This window comes from Monodon monoceros, unplaced genomic scaffold (assembly GCF_005190385.1).
Source record: "Monodon monoceros isolate NGI ecotype Baffin Bay Population unplaced genomic scaffold, NGI_Narwhal_1 Super_Scaffold_16, whole genome shotgun sequence".
NCBI lineage: Eukaryota > Metazoa > Chordata > Mammalia > Artiodactyla > Monodontidae > Monodon > Monodon monoceros.
The window spans coordinates 32,297,820-32,314,133 of record NW_021703772.1 but is presented as its reverse complement, the minus strand read 5'-3'; the positions used below and the strand labels follow the sequence as shown (position 1 = coordinate 32,314,133).

The following is a 16,314-nucleotide window of genomic DNA, read 5'->3' as shown; positions in this document are numbered from 1 at the left end:
GGATATAACCCATTAGTGGGTTGTGGAATCAATTCATTGGGTTACTACCAGTATTTTTAAAGGATAGGAAGGAAGGGAGGGAGGGAGGAAGGGAAGGAGGGGAGAAGGGAAGGTCAGAGGGAATCTGATTCAACTGCGTGGGGGGTCAGGGACTTTTTTTTTTTTTTTTTAATGCTTCATAGATGACTCTGAAGCAGCACTGTCTAATGGAAATATAATATGAACTACAAATGTAATTTAAAGTTTTCTAGTAACCACTTTTTTAAAAAAGTAAAAAGAAAATGATGAAATAAACTAATATTAGCATCTTTTATTTTACATTCTTTTTTTCATACTAAGTCTTCAAAATCCAGTATGTGTTTTTATCTTTATAGCACATCTCAATTTGGATTAACATTTGAAGTGCTTAATAGCCTCTTGTGGCTAGTGGCTACCGTATGGAACAGCGCAGCTCTGAAGCATCCAGGTGTGTCAACCACTGACCAGAGGATACATTTTTGAAGAAATTAGGTTTTCTATTAAGCATCAGTGCAAAAGAGTCATTACACTTGATATCCCCATTCTGAAGAACAGCTAAATTTAGTAATATCTTGAGAAATTTACAGAAGCCCTTAGCTTAATAAAAAAGGTTCTGATATAAAATTTCTCTATACCAGATATACAACCACCAACATACTCTTACCATGAGTTTTAACATTCAATAATACTGTATCATACAGTTGCTCATTTGTTTCTGCTTATTTATTAAGCTTTGTTTGTGTTCAAAAAATTGAGATATATGACAAGGTTTCACCATCAGGAGTTCTAGAGAATGCATTCCTCTTCACTAATAAAATTTGAGTAGTCCCAATGGACATGTTTACAGAACTTACAGGTGTCAGCTCAGCCTGTTCTTCTGTGAAGTCAATATGACGCTTGGCCTGCTTGCTGGGACATCTCAGAGAAATAGCATGCTGTGAAAATGCAGGAAGGAAGAAAATGATAGGTAAAGGAGGTGGAAAAGGGCAGTTCTCATTATCATGCAGGAAGAGAAAATGATCACTGAAATGAATCATTGAAACAAAATAGTAATGAAAAGTTGCATGCACCTCATTATACTGTGCAAAAATAGAAAAGGTAAGAACCAGATGATCCTAACCCTTGATAATTTAAGGATAACCTCACTCTCCTTCTGGACAGTAGAGCTCTATCGGAGAACTACACAGAAAGAGTGTGTCCAGTACCAATTCATACTGAACCCCAACTGGGCCTTAACTGTTCTTTAGCAGTACTCTTAATCTTTTCTCCTCTCTCTAAGTCATTCCCTCTAAGCTTGTTCTTAGAGGGAACAAGCAGTTTCCAAGTTCTTCAACTTCCTGGTTTCATCCTTCAACCTCTTCCTATGACCTCACTTCCTCCCATTTCTAAGAAAATCGCATCTATCATGAGGATCTTCATCCCTAAAATGTATCCTACAACTACACCCATATTCTCATCCTTCTCTCCACTTCTACATGAGTAAATACCCTTTTTTCCCCTCCAAAGCTAACCATGTCCTAGATCCCACTCATTCCCCTTCTAATATCTCAGTCTCTGATACTCAACTGGTCTAGCTTACTGGGGCTGAGAAGGACAGAAAAACATTCAATTCTTCTGGGTACCCTCCTCTTACTAAACTATTATTTCTTACTTTCATTATTTTTTACTTTTGAATTCAGCTACGGTGTACCTCTTGCACTTATCCCTTAATTCCCTGCAATCTAGCATCCACCTTTCTTCTCCAAAGTCTTCATCCTTTGAGTTGTAATGCATTCTGTTATTCATTCTCAAAGTCATCAATGACCTTTTAACCAAGGTGTCTGTCTTTCCTATCATAGTACTTTACTCACTGTACTAAAATTGCTTCTTTGGTTGTCTGTATTGACACGCCTTTCCTCAGACAATAAATTATAATCTCCTAAGGACGTTGTGTATTATGTTCATAGTTTTATCCCTTACAGCCCGTCACAGTGTCTAGGTGCTCCAATATTTATGGAATGTATGAATAACTATTACTTCTTGGCCTTCATGCCACTTGCTTGGCCAGATCAAGACTGTTTTTGCTTTCCCCTCTATACATTTTCTCAGTCAACATATCCTATAGCGCTGTGTCAGTCACTGCATCAATGGGAGGCCTATCAAATCTATAATGCCATTATCCTCATTTTTAGGAAATAAAGACTTAAGTATTAAGGGCTAAAAAGGCATGATAAATGCAACCAACTCTCAAATGGTTCAGGAAAAAAATGTATATACATAAAAAATAAAGTGTGGCAAAACGTTAAAAATTAGTGAACATGAGTAAAGAGTTTCATGAGTTCTTTGTACTATTCTTTCAAATTTTTGTAAATTTGACATTATTTCAAAATAAAAAGTTTAAAAAATATATATTCTCTCTAGGCTCAATCTCACACAAGCTCCCATCATATTTCTAAACACTTATTGGTTAGTTAAAAAAAAATCACAATCCAAGGTGTTCAACAAGAGATGGCTGCCTATATGCCATGTTAAACAGTATGATGGAACATTATATTATTAAAATTCAACATATCCTTACCAAAAATGAATATACATATGGGAAGTAACAAAGACAATAGAAAACAGTACATATGCAAACAAAGATTAAATGTTGTTACCTTAATAAAGATGAAAACGGATTATGCAATGATAGAAATCATTTCTTTAACGTTAAATAGGTTCCATTTCCATAAAATATTTAAATACTACAAAAAACTTATCTTCCCAAATAAATTTTTATCTTTTCTTCATCACTACTTTCATAAATCTAAAAGCTGTGCTCAAAACACATACGAGAAGTGAATGTGAAGGTCAATTCTGCACACAAACTTTGCTCCATACCTTCTCAGTTTCAAAATCTTTCATTTGTTATAAAGCTATCACGTTGTCTATCAATCTCTCAAAAACTCTCCACAAATCTCTGCAAAGCAAGTTATGGATCACTGCTTTCTTGAACTGAATCTGTAACGTGTTAAAAGTACCATTTACGAGCCAGAATCTTGTGGGGGGTATAGAGAAGCACTGATCTGAACACAGGAGCCCAACCATAATCAAGAAGTGACCTTCTACCAAAACCATGGTTACAAAATAAAACACTTCGTTTTGGTAGCGCACACCTTAGATAACAACTGGAGGAAAGTGGAGGTTTGTGAACACACATTAATGCTTCAATAAAACGTTCATCATCTCTTACTGATATGTGTATATGCTCTTCGCAAATATTAAAAATAAATATAGCATGATGGTTAAGAATCCAGACCCTGCGGCCAGAGGGCCTGTTTCAAGCCCCAGCTCAGTCGTTTCCTGGCAATGCGACTCTGGGCTTATTATTTAACCTGTTTCCTCATGTGAAAAATGGTGTAATGACAGCATTTATCTCCAAAAGTTGCTATAAACATTAATGAGTAATAATTACATTACTATTATATCAAAAGTGGGAAACCACCAGCCATCATCTGAATTTTATTTAAGCCTCAATTCATTTAGATTAGAGCTAGCTTATAGCTGTTAAATTTTAACAATATATTCGGGAATATACTAAAACACCACAAGATGGGGATGTTGCTGCATAAATCTCTTTGCCTTTTTTCTACTGCCCATGTAGTTCTGTCTCTAGGTCTGGATCTGAGAAGCACTGGCCAGTCTAGCCTTGTCTTGATCCTCCTTCAATTCTGTGATGAAGCAGCAAGGTATTGCTGATTGTCTGGGTTCAAACCCTTGGGAAAGTTATTTAGTCACTCTGCCTTAGTTCCTTTCATTGTAAAATAGAGGTAATGGTACCTATTCCACAAGGCACTGTACATATTCAGTGTGTTAGGCATGTAAAGCACAATGCCCAACACAGAATAAGCACTCAATATAGTAGCTGATATTATTTTCTCTTTTTCCCCCTCTTCCGTTTATTCCTCTCCTAGATATGTAACTGGCCATTATATAGCCAGTATAAGGTCCTTTACCAGCTCTCCCAACACAAAACAAAACAGAAAAGAAAAACAAAACAGACCTAAAACCAAATAAAGATGCGTTTTCACTTCCTCAAGGAAACACTGCATATATTTCTAAGAAACCCACACAATAAGGATCAGGGCATATATGCCAGTGTTGACCGGGTGGTGTGTCTGAAAAGTGTCTATGAGTGATGACCAGGCTTTTCCCCTGGCTTTCACCAATCTTCAGTTCTTCTTTCATCTGATACCTATTCCTTTTATTAATCTCACTAGGCCAGTGAAATCTAGAATTAAACACCAAGTTGGTACACGTGAATAAATTTCAGTGAGATGTAGCAACATAGCCACTAGAATTTTAGGCGAAATGTAGCTGTAATAATTAATAACCCCAATCTTTTAGATATGTAGGCCTCTTAAAGTTTCAGAAAGCCCTGTGCTCCCACCTGGTTAATACTTCAGAGCAAAAGGTTGTTTTCTAAGAATAATTTGGGACTTCAATGCCAATGCTACCTGATAGTACAACACAATTGCTGTTTTCTTTCCAATACCTCAAAATTTCTGCACACATTAATTCCTGAAATAGTTCAGGAAAGTAAAAGAAGTAAAGGAATTGCCCTGAAGCTATGATATGCTGTGTTGCATATCACAAGTTATAATGGTGTATCCATGAAATATTTCATTTAAAAAACCCTATGTACATAAGGAAAAAATATATAACACTGAAAAGTTTTAGTAGCTCAGATATTTAGGGAATTTTTCCTATCAAAATATTTTTAATACGATCATCAAATATTCTTAAAGATTCAGCAAAACTTTTTGAATCTACCATAAACTTCAGTAAAAGCTTCTAAAAGTATTTTCACTTTAAAAACACATTTATGTGTATAAAATTCCAAATTCAGAGGAATCATTCGCTTAAATCCCACCAGAAAATAAATATACAGGTGTATTTTAGCACTAACCTTTTATCAGTAGACCCTACTTTATATAAAATTTATAACATGAAATTACTATTTAAATTTGAAAACTGCTGTCTTATTAAAAATTATTGTTTTATCAGTTAATGTGAATAAAAGTACCAGCAAGTCAGCTGCAACATTTATTTCACATTGCTTTAGATATAAAGAGCCCTAATTTACTTCAACTACAATGAATTCTAATTTTAAAAACTTAGCAAATGAACATTACTGATGGATTTCATAAGAATACTAACTAAAATTATTCTGTAATTCATTTTTACGTTTATCCATGGAAAATATTTTTATGCTTAAAGCATTCTTTAACATTCAGGGAATAATCATTTTTGATAATCAGCTTCACTTTATTTTTAAGATACTGATAAAAGTTGGGAGGCAAATGTAGTTTTGCAATTCAAATATAGACTTCCCAGTTATTTGACCTACTTAATCTCTTCTTTGGAATAATGCCCGTACCAAAGGGATAGCGGGAAGCTTAAATGAAATAAACATATGTGAAGTGCCTGGAAGCACAGTATTTCAACAAAAGTCAAGAAAGAGAAAGGAGGGGAAAAAGACATACTTCTCCCTGATGTGAAATTATACTGTGCCTATCCCTGCTGGCTTCAGAGAGCAAGGAGGCAGAAAGATAAGCCACAGAATTATTTATTTTTGAATGGGCAGTTTGAATACCCACATCCCCAAGACGAAATAGTACCAATCTCAAATTGATTTTTCCAACTGGTATTTGTATCACCAAACTTCAGTGCAAGTAACTATTCTGTCCTAGGTTTCTTAAAACAGGTATAATTACTTCCTCTAAAGAACTTAGTGGGGTCTAAAAAAAAAGTTTCACTACCAGAATTTTTACATATTACTTCACTCATGGCACTCCGCCCACTATCTTGAAAGAAAATAATTGCTGATAATTTTAGAGTGCAAGACTTCTAGACAAAGATGGATTGAACATGTGCATATATTTAAATGCTCATTCAAATATCTGACTGCTTCTTACGAGCCAAATAATGTTCTAGGTGCTAAAGACACATCAGGAATCAAAGAAATTTTTCAAAAATTTCCTCTCCTCCTGGACCTCACATTCAAGTGGGAGAAGACAGATGAGCAAAATAAAAGAAGTAAAGGACTTCCCTGGTGGCACAGTAGTTAAGAATCCACCTGCCAATGCAGGGGGCACGTGTTCAAGCCCTGGTCTGGGAAGATCCCACATGCCGTGGAACAACTAAGCCCATGCGCCACAACTACTGAGCCTGTGCTCTAGAACCCGCGAGCCACAACTACTGAGCCTGCGTGCCACAACTACCGAAGTCCGTGGCCCTAGAGCCCGTGCTCCACAACGAGAAGACACTGCAATGAGAAGCCCGCGCACCGCAATGAAGAGTAGCCCCTGCTCGCCGCAACTAGAGAAAGCCTGCATGCAGCAATGAAGACCAACCGCAGCCAAACATACATACATACATACACACATAAATAAATTCATTTTTTAAAAAAGTAAATTATATAGTATTTTAAATGGTGATAAAATAAAGAGAAATATAAAGCAGGAAAGGGAGATAAAAAGTATCACAGGGCAGAGGAAGAGGAGTTCAATTTTAAAATAGGGTGATCACAGAAGGCCTCACTGGGAAAGTGACTTTTGAGCAAATCCCTAAAGGTAGTAAAGGGGTACTATCACAGGGAAGGGCATCCAGGCAGGGGGACAAACGAAAAGGCTCTGAGGCAAGCTCTGACTTCTGGCAATGAACAACTGGGAGGCAGTATGGCTGACAGAGTAAGGGAGGGAGGAAAGAAAGGAATACAGGAGCAGGCAACAGGAAAGCAGATCTGGTAAGGCCCTGCAGGCCATTGTAGGGATTTTGGTTTTATACTAAGATACAAAGCCTTTGGGTTTGAAAGGAGGAGGGGCAAGATCTGACTTACCTTTAATAGGACCACTCTGGCTGACATGTGGATAACAGACTGTTAAGGGAACAGTGAACACAGAAGACTAATCGGAAGGCTACTGCAAAAATCTATATCAAGACAGGGTTGGCTTGGTGGCAGTGAAGGTGGTGAGAAGTGATCAAATTCTGGATATAATCTGAAGTTAAGGCAACAGAATGGCTGCTGGATTGGAAGCAGGGTTGGGGGGGGGGGAAGAGAAGGAGATAAAGACTCCAAGGGTTTTGCTTGATGAACTGGAAGGACAGAATAGCCATTAACTGAGATGGAGAAGGCTGCAGGAGGAATAAGTTTGGGAGAAAAAAATCAGGGCTTCAGTTTTAGACCAGTTAAATCTGAGTTACCTATTAGATAACCAAATAGAGATACTGATTAGAAATAGGATGCATGAGCCTGGAGTTCAGGGGAGAGGCACTGGCTAAAGAAACCTGTATTCCCTTGAATCTAAGATGATTTAGTGCTGGTATTTCTTGATCTTTACCAGAAACTGTCAACAGACAGCTTCACACAACACAGTGTAATTGCCATCTTGCTGACAGTGAGTGACCGATGCCACCTGCTTTAGAACATGGCTCCTCAATCTTGGCACTATTTTGGGTCAGACACTTGTTTGCTGTGGAGGCTGTCCTGTGCATTGCAGGATTTTAGCAGCACCCCGGCCCCTACCCACCAGATGCCAGGAGCACCCTTCTATCACTGACAGCCAAAAACGTCCTCTGGGGGACAAAATAGCTCCCAGTTGAGAACCATTGTTTTTAGAGGGACTAAGATGTGTGCGTGGGGGGGGAAATGTGCCTTAAATAAATGATAGGGTATTAAAATTTGGGAGTTGTCAGTGTGTAAGACCACAAAAGGAGTAGATACAGATAGAAAGGTAGTCTGACGACTGCACCTTGGGGCACTCCAAGGTCAAGAGACAGTAGACATGAAAAGGAGACTGTGAATGGCCAATGAGGTAGTTCCAATCCCTCCCCAAATCTCACTAAAACAAAGATAAAGGGTTTGGTTGTTGCTGCTGTTTTAAAGACAAACTCATAAGAAGACATGACAAAAATTTGGAAGCCAGAAAGCATATGGCTGAGTGGTAAAAAAAAAAAAACACTCAGCAGGCCCAAGGAAAGCTGAATGCTAAGCCAGCACTGGAGAAAAGCAGAGGAGCACCCCAGTTTACATTCTGTAGCCTCAAATGACTCCAGAATCAGCAGAAGTGAATGAAGGTGGGACTAAAAGCAGGACTGGTTGAAAGCATATTTAAGAAAGCAGTTAATTCCCAGATTTCCTCCTTTCCTGCCACCAGCAGCAGTCTCAGGTTCAGACTGATGTTCATTCATAGGACCCCAAAGACCACAGCTTGGCACCAGGTTCATTTAGTTCTGCAGAAAGACAAAGACAAAGACAGCATGCTAGCATGAGGCACGCTATCTTCAGAAGGGGTTTATACAGCCCACCAGGGGCCTTTTTTGGACCCAATGCTGTAAGAGAAAGAGATCATGTGAATAAGTACAGAAATCACCCTGGCTTAGGGAAACTCCATGCTCCACAGGAACCAGGAGCATATTTTAACAGCCAATGAGTGTAGGTTCCAGGGACCCTGGAGGGATATGTTCATGCTCACCTACAAGAGTCACACATTGCACAACAGGAGTCAAGTTCAGTGTCTTTTCACAGGCTTCTATAGTTCACTCACAGTCTTCCTGATCCATATGCACTCACCAATCAGCATCAATTTACAATAAACAATATTACCTGGATACGTTATATATTCATTAATCAAGTCTCTAGTAAAGAATGCCAGGAGAAGGAAAATCCAAGGTCATTTCCCATGAAAAAAAGGGCTCAGACCTGCTATTATTAACCCTTTCTACTTACACAGTGATTCTCAAATGGGGGCGATTTTGCCTCACAGGGAACATGCAGCAATGTCTGGAGACATTTCTACTTGTCACAACTGGAGGGATGTATGTAGTACTGGCACCTAGTGGGTAGATGCCAGGGATGCTGCTAAACATCCTACAATGCACAGGATAGCTCCCACAACAAAGAATTAGGTAGCCCAGATGTCAATAGCCTTGACCTAAAAGGGTTAAATGGAAGGTTGTGTTAAGGACCACTCCACATCCCATGCCTTCTTTCCCAAATGAGTGCTAAAGCATTGGCAGCCAAGCATATGCCCTCCATGCAGGGGATTGGAAGAATCTTCTCTGGAGAAGCTTACCCACCTGAGAGAAAAGACCTAAGAATGATACTAGAATAAAGATTACAAAAGACAAAGAAGAACTTTAAGAAGATGAAATTAATAGAACACCAATTTTGTTCAAACCAAGTAAGAGATTTAATCAACTGGGAGAAAGTTTGGAGTAGAAATAGAGATAAACATACAAAAAGCTATTTTGAAATCTAAAGACAATTCTTAATTCCAGGAAAAGCAAAAGGTAATGTCCCCAAAAGGAAATGTAACAGAAGTATATACAGTTTAGCAGTAAATTGCATGTATACAGACATGATAATATAAACACTGAATAGTTACCCAACCAAAATATATACGAAGGATGGGGGAACGGGAGGGGAGAAACGAGGGGAACTGTCTAAGGAGCACTATATCCTAATTTCCAAAGTGAGAAGACAGTAGGTAATATATACAACTGAAAAAAAAAATCAAGAAATAGCGATATACTTATAGATTTAATGATAGGTAAATACACTAAGAATCAGCTGCAAGAGTAGAAAGCACTTACCTCTGCGAGCAGAATACAGGGTGCATGAGTGTGTGCGTGCACGTGTAGCAAAGTTTTTTTGGTAACAAGTCTCTTTAGAACTATATGACTGTTTTTTAAATTAATTAATTTATTATTTTTTTAAATTTTTGGCTGCATTGGGTCTTCGTTGCTGCGTGCGGGCTTTAACTAGTTGAGGCGGGGGCGGGGGGCTACTCTTCGTTGCGGTGCACAGGTTTCTCATTGCAGTGGCTTCTCTTGTTGCGGAGCACACCGCAGGCTTCAGTAGTTGTGGCTCGCGGGCTCTAGAGCGCAGGCTCACTAGTTGTGGCGCACAGGCTTAGTTGCTCCGCGGCATGTGGGATCTTCCCAGACCAGGGATTGAACCCTGCCCCCTACATTGGCAGGTGGATTCTTAACCGCTGTGCCAACAGGGAAGTCCCTAGAACTATATGACTCTTTAACTCCATGCATGCAAAACTAATTAAAGTATTTTTTAAAAAATTGTATTTGAGTCTGGTGGTAATTTGATACACTGGTTTGGGATCTAGCAAGCCTCCCTTAGTTTTCTTGGTTTGCATTAGAACAGACTAGATCCAAAAAAAAGTACATTGAAACAAGTTCCAGATTTGTTAAGCCACTTTTCTACCCACCTGGGCAAGGCAAAAGAACAGGCTGGACAGAGAAGACTTTTAACTCCTTTCCCTGCTTTTTGCTGGCTTACTCACCAAACCTTATACTAAAGTCTTATATTAAATATTATACCATTGAACACTGGTATCCTTGCCCATGGATACCACTAGATACTGTGTGAAGTGTTTGCTAGAAGGCTTCACTTTTTACTTTGTTTGCTCTTCAATTGTTACTTATAATGAGTGTACTTTACAGAGTGAACTTTATAATGAGTGTATTTTACAGATGGAAGCACACACATACACACCAAGATTCTTAATTAGTTCATAACCTGTCCTCATGCATTTTGACCCAACTCAAAATAATCTGATTGGAAAGAAGGAATATCAACACACAAAACACGGAATAACCAAACAAGCTCATCCCTAATAAAATATTGCTCATTTCCCAACAGGTAAGCCTAAAAGATATAAGTGATGCATGCTAAGTAGCTGGTGCTAAATATAACGCCCAGGTATCACAAGGTAGAAATAAGTTTTCAAGTTCTCTATAGAATATATACTGCTTAGAAAAGTTTCATTTTAAATAAATGAAAGTTTACTCTTTGATGTAATTTGCTAACTTTCTTTACAAGCAATAAAACTTAAATTTATCTCCAAACTACCATGATTCATGCTTCTTTTGTGCTCCACAGTGCCTAGAACAAAGTACTAGTGGATACCAAGAGTTACTGATGGATGGAAATTAACCTAATGAGTTAAATCAATGGTGGGAAAATCAATAATATTGAGTAACAGGTGTAAATTTTGAATTTCTCTGCAATTCCTTAAACAATGTTTTATAAGATTTTACCTTAGTATTGATGAATATAAATTATTTTACCCTGTATTAGAGAGCACTATATATATAAACTGAATGGAAGGCTGGCTTTATTCTGCCCCATAGGTTTTCTTCTTTCTTGCTGCTGCCTTATAACAAAATTGCCTTCTCCTTGATGAAAAAAACTCAACAAAGAATTCATCTTCATCAAGCTCAGCTTTTACTAAACTTATTTTATCACAGACCCATTCCTTACCCTCACCCCATCACATCCAGAAAAACTTCATCTTTTAAAATCTGTTCATGCATATTATATCACTTCTGATTTTCTGAACCACCGTATGAGGAAGGTAGACCATGTACTATTAGCTCCACTTTACTTATGAGAAATTGAAGTTCACAAAGATTGAATAACTCATGTAGGTCTGATGGGTAGTGAAACACTTGGAACCAAGTTTTCCAATTCCAAGCCCAGTGGCTCTTTTCACTACATCACACCAACTCTTTGACAATAAAATGGAGTAAACCCCTGAGAGCTAGAATCTGGGAGAATTATAATGGGGTATGAATCATTTTCTCAAATGGTTATTTTGTAACAAACATATATTAGAAAGCAATTATTTCAGCTTAATTGCTATCATAACTTTAAAAAATATCATTAAATATATTTCAAGTTTTTTAATCATGTGATACAACTGACATTAATTTAAGGACTTCAAATAGTCACAAGAATAAAACTGAAGAAACTAAATCTCTTCTTAATCATCTTTATGATACTGCTATATCTGGTAATATATTCTGTAGTCTGATTTTAAAGCTTAGCTCAGAGGTATTCTTGACAAACTTTAAATGCAGAAAAAACAGGAAAGTTGATTAGAACTGCATTTTTAAAATATCATTTCTTCCTTATTGTAATACTGAAATACCAGGGAAGAAAGTTCCATCCACTTACCTCAGTAATTGGCTGCCCCTGATGTGTCAAATCCAGTTCTTGAGGGCGTGTTACTTTATCAATATCCAAAGAGTCCATGCTAGAGGCTGCAGAAGTGACGCTTGAACGAGAGGAGTTACTAATAGAGCGTACTTCAGCATCACTCACTGTGCCCGCTGACGCTGTTCTCCTGTGCTGATTAGTTACTAAGGACTTAGCACCTTCTAGTACAGACTGCTGAGCAGCCTCATCCATGCTCAAGGAGGCCTGTTCTAACTGTGCAGTGATGTCATCCAGGGAGTAGTTGGCATGAGACGGTTTAGTTATCCTATTAGACGAAGAAGACAATCCTTTCAAGGTGCCATGTTTTGATGTATGTCGGCTAGCAGGTAACTTCTGAGTGGCTTTTGTTTCTGTGATTTGACGCTTACTATTTCCTGCACCAAAACTGCTGAGCTCCTGCTCTATTGAGCAAAGATCGGCCATTAGGGCATCCAGATCCACAGTCTCTCCCTGATTCAGAGCTTCTGCAATGAACAACATACATGATGTTTCCAGAACACAATGAATTAGAATTTATACATTCTATTATAAATCAGTTAATGAATGCCAGGGGAAAAGCAAACAAATTCATCCTATTGGGCCTAACGCCTATCAAATACAGGATTTCTAACAGTTTTTTGTTTTAAATTCCAAGAGAAAATTTTAGAAGCAAAGAGTCCATCTTTTAAGATTTGTAGTAATCAGAGGAGAATAAAATTATGAGTTGAAAGATAAAAATAATGGAAAAATTGTATACTGTTCCATGGTTTTAACCACATCCCCCATGCAATTTTTTACCAGAGGCTCTAAGTTGTTAATATGACCATTGCCCTGGTGGAGATGTTAATACCTAAAGATCTGAGGGCATAAAAAGAGAAATGTTAAGCCCTAAAAAAATTACAGATTGAAATGTCAGTTCCAAGAACTAAAAGCTGGCTAGGTAGAGTTCACTAAATAAAGGCCACAGGGGCTGGTTTTAAATTAATAACAAGTAATTTCACTTTTACTGGACTTTATTCCAGTGAAAATACAACAATGCAATTAAGTTTGCTGTAGGATTCTACCTGAGTATGTACTTTGTCAATTATTAATAACTCAACTAGAAAACTATTTTAGTTATGTTTGTTGTTTTCTGTGACAATTTGAATTAGTAATAAAATGCACAAATCAAGAAATATAAGAACTCAGTCAAGTTATGCATATATGGTTTTTATATTGAGCTATTTGTAATTGTTACTGTATTATTTCTACATTATATAACTTAATACACTGTTTTACATTTTATTTCCAATTACATCTTACCATTCAAGTTGTATATGGAGAAACGGTAAGAAAAATTGGCCATGTTTGTTTCCTGGCGAAGAGGAGATCTTTTTATTGGTTCCGTGGGCTTGTCAGAATCCAAACTCTTTAAAAAACAAAGTTTAAGAAGTCATATTAAATTCAGGCTTCAATTATAATAAAAAGATGAATAAAGTCTTTTTTATGATTAAGTGAACTGTCATATAATAGTTAATACAACCAAAGTTCTTCTAAGTAATAGCATTAAGGAAAAGTATAACTGGTTTTCATATCATTTTGGTTATAGTTTCTTCAATTTTTAGATATATGCTTACTTAAGGCACTTGAGATAGTTACAGTTTGGAGTAAATATCTTTCCAAATATTGAATACATCAAGTATAGTGACTGAGCTCGTTTTACATAAATTCACTACAAAATAAGCTAGGTACATGAATATGGGCATGGTAAGATAAGAAATAATGCAGAGAATTCTGTTTTCTCTCTCCTCAAAGGAATTTGTTTTTGGTCCAACAGAGCCTCATTCTTGGAATGAATTACCCTGGAGATAAGGCACAATTCTGGACTCAAAATTATGAGACCCTAGATCTTAATGGCTACAACTTCAAACAATGAAGGAATGTCCTTGTTCTTTGCAAGCTCTACTAACGTGAGGGCAAACTGTAACCAGCTATACTGCCTGTGATTAAGTCTTCAATCACACTGGACTTCAGGGTAGGGTGTCTTGTAAGTTAACTCACCACCTTTTTATTTTTTTAAGATTTTAAAATTATTTATTTAATTTATTTATTTTTGGCTGCATCAGGTCTTAGCTGTGGCATGCGGGATCTTCGTTGAGGCATGCAGGATCTTTTGTTGCAGCATGCAGGCTTCTCCCTAGTTGTGGCGTGCGGGTTTTCTCTTCTCTAGTTGAGGCGCGTGAGCTCAGTAGTTGTGGCACGCAGGCTTAGTTACCCCGTGGCATGTGGGATCTTAGTTCCCTGACCAGGAATCAAACCCACGTCCCCTGCATTGTTAAGGTGGATTCTTTACCACTGGACCACCAGGGAAATCCCAACTCACCATCTTTTTAAATGACACTTTTTTTCTCTCCAACCTTTCTACAATAAGGAAGATAAGGCGTTTACAACAGAGAAATTCAGGGAAAGGGTCAATAGTTATTTAGTTTCTATTTAAATAAATTTGTAAATATTACAATTAGTCTTTTAAAATTTTAATTTCTCTTTATAATTATCAAATAGCTTTCAAATGAAAAAGAATGCTGAACAGTCTATTTGTAGAATCATGGAATTAGATTAGAATGCTATCTTCTTTATTCATTTGTTTCAACTGAATCCATTTAGATAGTGTCCATCCAGTTTTTATTTTTTATTTTTTAACATCTTTATTGGGGTATAATTGCTTTACAATGGTGTGTTAGTTTCTGCTTTATAACAAAGTGAATCAGTTATACATATACATATGTTGCCATATCTCTTCCCTCTTGCGTCTCCCTCCCTCCCACCCTCCCTATCCCACCCCTCCAGGCGGTCACAAAGCACTGAGCTGATCTCCCTGTGCTATGCGGCTGCTTCCCACTAGCTATCTACCTTACGTTTGGTAGTGTATATATGTCCATGCCTCTCTCTCGCTTTGTCACAGCTCACCCTTCCCCCTCCCCATATCCTCAAGTCCGTTCTCTAGTACGTCTGTGCCTTTATTCCTGTCTTACCCCTAGGTTCTTCATGACATTTTTTTTTCTTAAATTCCATATATATATGTGTTAGCATACGGTATTTGTCTTTCTCTTTCTGACTTACTTCACTCTGTATGACAGACTCTAGGTCTATCCACCTCATTACAAATAGCTCAATTTCGTTTCTTTTTATGGCTGAGTAATATTCCATTGTATATATGTGCCACATCTTCTTTATCCATTCATCTGATGATGGGCACTTAGGTTGTTTCCATCTCCGGGCTATTGTAACATCCAGTTTTTAAAGCTATCATCTGAAGGAGATCCACAGCCATTCAGTGTCTTATTTCAAAGTTTCGGGAAACAGCTAGGAAATTCTCCTTTAACCTCAAACCAAAATCTTCTGCTGCAATTTAAGGCCTAATCCTCCTTCTCTAAGTGGAAATGAAGAATAGTATGTAGGTAATGTTTTCAGTAAAACCTGAATAAAATTGAAAACATATTAAAACTCAATCTATTCATCAGTTCAAATAAACAAATACTTATTATAATTATCTGCTGTGTCCATGGTGCTGGGGCAAAAAGGGAAATAATAAGAAATACTCCTTGATGCCAAGAAATGGGTAATCTAGTAGAGTGGTTTTTTAACATTTTTTTTCGGCAGGGGGTGGAGTCAGGGTGGGAGTGGAGGTCATTGAGAATGTGATAAAAGCCATGAACCTTCTTCCAGAAAAATGCAAATACATATAAAATTTTGCAAACAATTTCAGATGATTCAACAATCACTTAAAACTGATTTAATACAAAGTTGAAAATCCATTAACATCGTCTAGGTAATACAGGTGCACAGATGACTCTGTAGTTAACTAAAATGAGGAAATAAACAATTTAAGTTTCAGCCACCAACTTAGTAAGTAAAATATTTTTTGAAAATTTCTGAAGTGTTAAAAAGCAACTTGCTAGCAGCGAGCCATGTTATGCAATAGTTTTAACCTGTTTTCTCTCTAAAGACAGCTTCATACATAAAAAAAGAACTGTCACAGCATTAGTTTAGGAGCCACCTTTTTTGATGAATGGCTCTTCACATCTGTATGTCAGGGAATTTAAAATATAGGGAAGAATACAAGGTTTTATTGTATTCAGTAGAAATGCCATCTACAGTGGAGTAGCATGGAGTCTACTCCACCCAGAGTGGCTGGACTGATATTTACCTGTCTTTGCTCTTTTTTGGCCCCTCTCCAGGGATGGACAATAAAACCCACAGTCAAGGAAACCCCTGGGAGTTCCCTGGTGACCAAGTGG

General features: G+C 37.4%; 1 protein-coding gene across 5 annotated transcripts in view; it reads right to left on the bottom strand.

Moving 5' to 3' along the window:
- RAPH1 (Ras association (RalGDS/AF-6) and pleckstrin homology domains 1) overlaps positions 1 to 16,314 on the bottom strand; it is a 93,698-nt gene that overhangs the window by 38,256 nt on the left and 39,128 nt on the right. For 4 of the 5 annotated variants that reach the window (XM_029225911.1, XM_029225908.1, XM_029225907.1 and 1 more), the window contains exons 3-4: positions 13,340 to 13,445; positions 12,017 to 12,522 (exon numbers count right to left, since the gene is read on the bottom strand). In XM_029225911.1, the coding sequence (XP_029081744.1) occupies positions 12,017 to 12,522; positions 13,340 to 13,445 (612 nt within the window). Of the gene's footprint in view, positions 1 to 872; positions 954 to 12,016; positions 12,523 to 13,339; positions 13,446 to 16,314 lie in introns of all 5 variants that reach the window. The other variant, XM_029225912.1, reaches the window with a different exon arrangement.